The sequence below is a fragment of the Pundamilia nyererei genome, unplaced genomic scaffold (genome assembly GCF_000239375.1).
Source record: "Pundamilia nyererei isolate P.nyererei 1_Seehausen unplaced genomic scaffold, PunNye1.0 scaffold00151, whole genome shotgun sequence".
In the NCBI taxonomy this organism is placed as follows: domain Eukaryota; kingdom Metazoa; phylum Chordata; class Actinopteri; order Cichliformes; family Cichlidae; genus Pundamilia; species Pundamilia nyererei.
In genome coordinates, this window is record NW_005187552.1 from 1,371,220 (window position 1) to 1,378,127 (window position 6,908).

The 6,908-nt window shown below is 38.8% G+C and overlaps 1 protein-coding gene across 1 annotated transcript; it reads right to left on the reverse strand.

Moving 5' to 3' along the window:
- Positions 1-1,844: 1,844 nt before the first annotated feature.
- Positions 1,845-4,617, reverse strand: cldn15a (claudin 15a). The gene is made up of 5 exons (XM_005744938.1): positions 4,324-4,617; positions 3,912-4,076; positions 3,563-3,644; positions 3,376-3,483; positions 1,845-2,372 (listed from the first exon to the last, which is right to left on the reverse strand). Exons 1-5 carry the CDS (start codon positions 4,538-4,540, stop codon positions 2,279-2,281), a joined length of 666 nt encoding a protein of 221 aa, XP_005744995.1. The 5' UTR covers positions 4,541-4,617; the 3' UTR covers positions 1,845-2,278.
- Between the last annotated feature and the right edge of the window lie 2,291 nt (positions 4,618-6,908).

A 6,908-nucleotide genomic window follows, 5' to 3' on the forward strand; every position in this document is an offset into this window, starting at 1 on the left:
AATAATAATAATAATAATAATAATAATAATAATAATAATAATAATAATAATAATAATAATAATGATAATAATAATCGATCATGATAAATCATCATTTCTTTTAGTTCTCTGCAGGTCTATAAAGTTTTGTCATTTAATAACTTAATTTAAAATAATCCTGAATCTTCATTTTTGAAGTGATTTACACTCACTGGCTCACTCACTTCATAGTTATACCGTGTGGTACAAGGTCGGACATCTTTTTGCCTTTTAAGAGTAAGATCGACCTTAATTCATCATAGTACGGATTGAACAAGGCGCAGGAAGCATTCCTAAGGGATTTTGCTTCATACTGACATCACGCATGATGTGAATCTTCTGTTCCATCCAAAGGTGCTCTATTAGTTTGAGATGGGGTGACTGTCGAGGCCATTTCAGTAAAGTGAACTCATTGTCATGTTTAAGATGATTTGAGCTGTGTGACATGACACGCTATTGTTGTCAGCAACAATAATCAGGTAGCCTGTGCCATACAAATGAAGCTCAGGTGTCTAAATGGCCTAAAGCATGCCAAGAAAATATCACACACCATTACATCACCAGCAGCAGGACAAACGCTGATACAAAGCAGGATGGGTCAATGCTTTCCTCTTGTGTACTCCTTGTGTACTCCTAATCCCTACCACAGTTGAAGCAAATTGAGACTCATCAGTACAATCATCTGTTGTCAAGCTTTGTTGTCCATGCGTAGCCTCAACATCATGTTAGCTGACATGAGTGTCACCCATTGAGGTCCTCTGCTGCTGCAGCCCATCTGCTTCAGTGCTCGATATGTTGGGCATTCAGAGACTTGGTTGTAACGAGTGGTTATTTGAGTAACTGTTGCCTTCCTATCATCTGAAAACAGTCTGGACATTCTAATCTGACCTTTGACACCAGCAAGACATTTTCTCGCGTCTGGATATTTTCTCTTTTTCAGACCGTTTCACTGTAAACCCTACAAAGGGTTGTGATCTGTCGCAGTAGATCAGCATTTTTCAGCCCGTCTGGCACTCAAAGTCACTTAAATCAAATTTCTTCCCCATTCTGACGCCGAGGTTAAGCTTCAGCAGATAATTGCACTATCGAGCATTTTAACAGTCGTAATAAGAAGCTGGGCAGCCATGTTTCACCAAAACAGCTTGAGTTCACCTTGAACCGGTGGACACACACACACCAACTCACATAAGATGTGTTCTCCTCTTGTGTTTTGTTAACAAACTGAACAAGAAGTTGCTGAGCTGAGACCTGGTGCTATCAAAGGCACACAAGTCACAGGATTTTCAATCATTCGGTGGTTGATGTGTCCTCTAAACGGAGTCACTGTCATCCTGGTTAAGACCGCTTCCACCTGCATACATTTACCACGGGTTAAGGTGACCACCCAGTGACTCTTCCCTATCTTCTTTATTATTATTAAATAAGTTGTACAAAATACAGTCTTTATTTGACACATAAAGACATTTGAATTTGCTGCTTTTAGCACCAAATTTAAATAGTAAAAATGTGGAATTTGATGAAAATATAACATTTGCAATCAGTCTTTACTCTGAACACAGACACCGAACAGGTTGTTGATGATTTCCCACAATATTTTACCCAAATCATGTCCTGATGACCTGTAATCATGCGCCTGGCTGATGGTTTTTTAATTTTAATTTAATTTTTTATTTAAAAAAGGAAGAATACAGCCACCACTGTTTTTGTCTGTGGTAAGCAAAACTGGAATGTTCAATGTAAAAATTTAAATTTGTACATTTGCTTACCCCCCCCCCCAAAAACAACAACAACAACAACAAAACCCCAAAAACAAACAAACAGGCAAAATACAATCAAAACAAAGACAACCTGCCCTCCAGCGCCTCAGGTGTCGCCTACAAAACTGTACAAAACAACATATCCCAACAATCATCACACTTTTGACCTTCCCCTTACAAATGTGATTGAATTCATTGGAAAATAAGTGACAATATCAGAGAAATAAAAATATTATTCATTGAGAGCGCACAGTGAGTTTGTGCAGTGACGCTGATGTTTTGTTAAGCTTTTTGCAATCATTTTATCCATGTTATTTCTACACAACATACATTTTGAAACTGCGGTTATTTGTATATAACATATACAGCTGAAATACTCCCAACAGTGAACATCTGATGCACTGCAAGTGTTTCCACAGTGATGAAATGGCACAATGTGTTAGTTAGACCAGCCAAAAGTGAAGGGATGAATAAGTCCACAAAGCTCAGTTTCCAAATCCTGCTCAGACGTAAGCGTTTCTCCCGTAAGTACTGGCGGCCAGGCTTCTGGTTGGTGCTGGTCCAGAATACACAGTTCCCCTTGCATGAGGTAGAGGGCTGCAGAGAAAGAAAACGTCAGGATCAGATGGTGGAAATACAAATCACCCCAAGCATGCTGCACATCATATACTCAGAGTCTCAGCAAGGAAATTAAAAGTTTTAGAATAGTGTTAGAATAAGTTATCCTTATAGTGGCAGTGCACCTGTCAGAAGTGAATATAAGAAGGCTATGGTCAGTGTAAAGTGAGTAAAATTCTTGTGAATAATCTAGTTACTACTTTTTTTGACCACTGGGGGGAGCCAATTTTCTAATCAGGGACATGAGCACTTGCCACTAGGCAGCCATCTTGGTAACGTGTTTGCGTTGTTTCTTTTTAAAGCACAGTTTAGATCTACTTTAATTCTAATGATTACCTGGATAGAAATCTAAATCACTAATCTGATTTAAAAAGTTTACAATTTTACCGACTTTCTAATAAAATAAGGTTTTAATAAATACGTGTGTGGGTTTTTGTTTCTGTTTCTGCCAAAGATTTTCATTCTTTTTCAAATCTTTGATTGCTACGTCTCCGTTATTCACTTTGAGCAGTCTGAGACCTGCTCAGGAGCTTCCATCTCCAAACAGAGATCTCTCCACAGACAAATGTAAAATCTTTTCTATGCTGTGTTTTATGATGTCCCTGTAATGAAGGTGGGTCAAAAAAATTTTCATACAATTTTTATTTGTTCTTTTGCCCATGTTTACCATTGAGACAGGTAATTACCAAATAAACTATAAACCTACTATAAGCCCCTTAAACCTGCCACTTAGCACAGTCGAGACAAAGACACCTGGATGGGTGGGAACTATCGACACTTTGAGATAAGCTCATGTTGCCACAGTGAGTCGCTAGAGAGCCACGGGATCCGTCTCCCTTTGTATCACATTAATAACAGAACATTCAGCACATTCGTGTTTTCTTTAATTAAACCAGAACATTTTTCATGGCCGGGCCAGACTGCACCTGTAGACTCTGAGAATTACCTCCAGCTCTGTACATCAAAAAGAGATCAAACTCACTATTTTTCCTCTGTGCCCAACTTGCAGGAGCAGGTGAGAACGGCTCCTCCAGCGATGGCGAGCACAGCAGAGCACCAGCCGATGTAAAGCCCTTCTCCTATCTCATACCTGTGACACATAGCAAAATTATGGGCTGCTGGCACTGCACTTTAGGTCTGTTTATCTCACACCACTAACAGCAACTTACTTTGTGCCAGGGTAGTAGGGATCAAAGAAATTCTGAGTGATATTGAAAGCATACCAGGACACTGCAACCATAGTGCACAAACCTTTTGATAGAAAAAAACAGACAACAACAACAGGGAGTCTTTAGTGAGCAATAAAACAGTGACAGGTCAGAGTTTAACTCTGATCCAAAGTATTGAAGTAAACAAAAATAGGTAGGACTGATCTAAAAAGGCGGTAGGGCATTATCATGATTCATCAGCATGCTGGGGAGGTTTCTTTATCTTCTTTAAGGGGTAGTGTAATAGGAGGTCAATATTGTTATCTGAATAGCCAGGAAGAACAGACTGTATTTTCTATGCTTTTGTTACCTTGAAGCATAAAAAGTACTCCAGCAGTGCCTGCGATCCTCCCTTTGAGAACATAGTTTTCTCCTCCCGCTTTAGAGCATTGTATCCCGATCAGCGAGCCCAGCAGTCCAAATGTGCCAAACACTATCGAGGCAATCATCAAGGCACGAGACGCTTGGATGTAACCTGGAAACAGTGCATAGATACACAAAACCACATAATTCTAGCAGATTTTTTCAAAGATGGTTTGATGTTTTAATGTGTACCCACAGTACAACAAAAGACAGGACATCTAAGCTCTTCAAGTTGTCCTTTTAATACATTTCTTATGACAGAAACCCTCCTCCAGACAAAGCAACATAAACATTTGATGGCATCCAACTTTCCCGAACCTCATGATATTATTAAGAAGTCAATTTTTTTGTCAGCATACCATTCAAAGCGAGCATCGAAGGGAAGTCCCTGCAGTTACTGACCCCGGTTGAATCTGTCGCGCAGGACATCCACAGGTTTTCATAGATTGTAGAGGTGGTGATGACATTTCCGTCAACAGTGGAGGTCCTCCAGTAACGGTTTGGAATCGCAACCCCCACCATTATCCATCCGACGAACCCCAAAATCACAGCCACCACTTCCACGATTGGATCCATGACTTCTCCTCGGCCCAACTGTCAGTGACGACAGACTGAAGTTTTTGAATTTAATAAAAGTTGTTTTTTTTATGAAGATAAAAACATCGGATTTGGGTGAATGTGTGTGTGTGATGTGTGTCCGCTCCGCCACTGAGAGATGTGTCCAGTTCAACAGATAAGTATAATCAGTTATATGACTCACTTGCAGTCTCTCCTCCCCCTACACTCTCTCTCTCACACGCACACACGTGTACTCTATCCTCTTTTTTTTTTTTTTTTGCATTTTACACCCCTGAAACTGAACAGGTGTTTATCGGTTCACTTTCAGGGTCCAATGGTCATCTGCTACTCTTAAAGACGCCGTGACTCTGTATGCATTTCTGGTTATGTTTATGAAAAATACTCAACCATATAAAATTCTCCCATCTCTCATAATAAATGATTACACTATTTGTCATTTAATAACTTTTAAAGGATATCATTGCTTAAAAAAAAAACAACTAGTTTTTTTGTAATCACTATTCACTATAACACTTCAAAACTCATATCGAAACATATACGAATATATTTCTCTAAATTATGCTCCACCGCGTAGGTTTTATTGTTTCGGTTTGCATATCTCAAGGCCAGAAGACTCGAGTTAACAATTTCTTTGTCACACCCTGTGCTTGGGAAACATCAATATTTAACAGGTATTTAATGTCACAAACACCAACCAGAGACCAAGGTCTATCTAACGCTGCCCAGTTCATCCCGTAGTTTCTCACTTTGTTTCATGCCATTAATAATCCTCCTGATAGCTTTTAGGTCAGCGTTGACAAATCCAGGGCACTCTGAGTTTACCTCACTGATAATTTGAAGATAAATCTTAACCTGCATTTCACACCAAGCCGTCAAGTCGGTAGAGGTGGGGAGATTTATAAACCAGCGAATGTGTTTGTTTAAAGGTCAGCCTCCAGGAATAGCCCCATTCACCAACAATAAGCCAGACTCAAGCTACTGGTGAGCCGAGTGTTTGGAAGGGAAAGTTCGACTTGTGGAAATGAAAAAGACACAAAGGTTGTTAATTGTAACAAAAGTTCAAATATTTTGCATTTATTTTACGCAATGACAAAGAAACTAAAAACTCACAAAATGCTTAAATAAACCGATTAAATATAATGAGCACATTTTCAGTGATATAATCAAAGAGGGTTATGCTCTTTATGTTTCATCAGATAGGTTATTAAACTGCTCAAATGGCATGTAACAACTGAAGGTAAGTAACATAGTTTGGCAACATTACTGAGTGAACTGGGAGACCATGAAACATTTTGTGCTGATAAAAAAAACTACAAATGTTCAAAGGCTCCTTTTGAAAATGACTTCTTATTATCATTACTGTTTCAAATTAATTATGTTTTGTTAGTCACCACAACTGCAACTGTAATTCGTGTTCTTTGCAAATGTGAACAAGCTGAAGAACATGGTTAACACGGCTGCCTGATAAACATTAGCATACTAGCATCGTCATTGTGGTCATTGCGCGCACTTAGCTAAAAGTGCTACTAGCAAAAGTCAACACTTTAACTTAACATTTTTCTGTTTTCATGAAACAAATTTCCATCAGACCTGAAATATTTCAGCCCACTTTTCCAACAAGTGTTGCTCAACTGCCATAAAATTTATATATTTTTCTTTTTTTAATGGAACCATTAAGCAGGAATTTGATTACTGGTTTTAGCAACAGTACTGCCAAATGTAAGGTCGTCATAATGATGCATTACTTTGGAACAACTTAGCTCCAACAGTCTTATGAAGAAACTGTCACTGTTTTTTTTAACACCATTTACACTTTAATGATTTACCCGTCACACACTTTCCAGAATCTCCAGCTATTTGTGAAAAATGTTCTGGGTTGTTTTTGGTGATGAGGCTGCTGCTAGCAGGTCTCAAATCACTCGTCCTGCTCATGATCAAAATTCCTTTGCTGGTTTTAGACCAATCTCTAAACTCCCTTTTTGGTCTATGGTGGTGGATAAAATTGTCCTTCAGCTCTAGACTTTTCTGGAAATAAATGGCGTCACTGAAACATTTCAGTCAGGTTTCAAAATAACATCACAGCACAGAAACTGTACTTTTAAACATTTTTGATGATCTTTTATTAATTGCAGACTCAGGTAATCCTGCCTTTTTAGTGCTTTTAGACCTGAGTGTTTGATAGAGTGGATCATGGTGTCCTAGTCTTTATGGAGAGCTGTGAGCACTAAAGGAACTCACCTTGAATTGTTTTTACGTCATATTCAGTGGCTTACATGGGGCATCCCTCAAGGATCTATCCTTGGCCCGGTACTCTTTTCACTTTCATGTCATGGTGATGATTTAAAATACTATATATATACATATA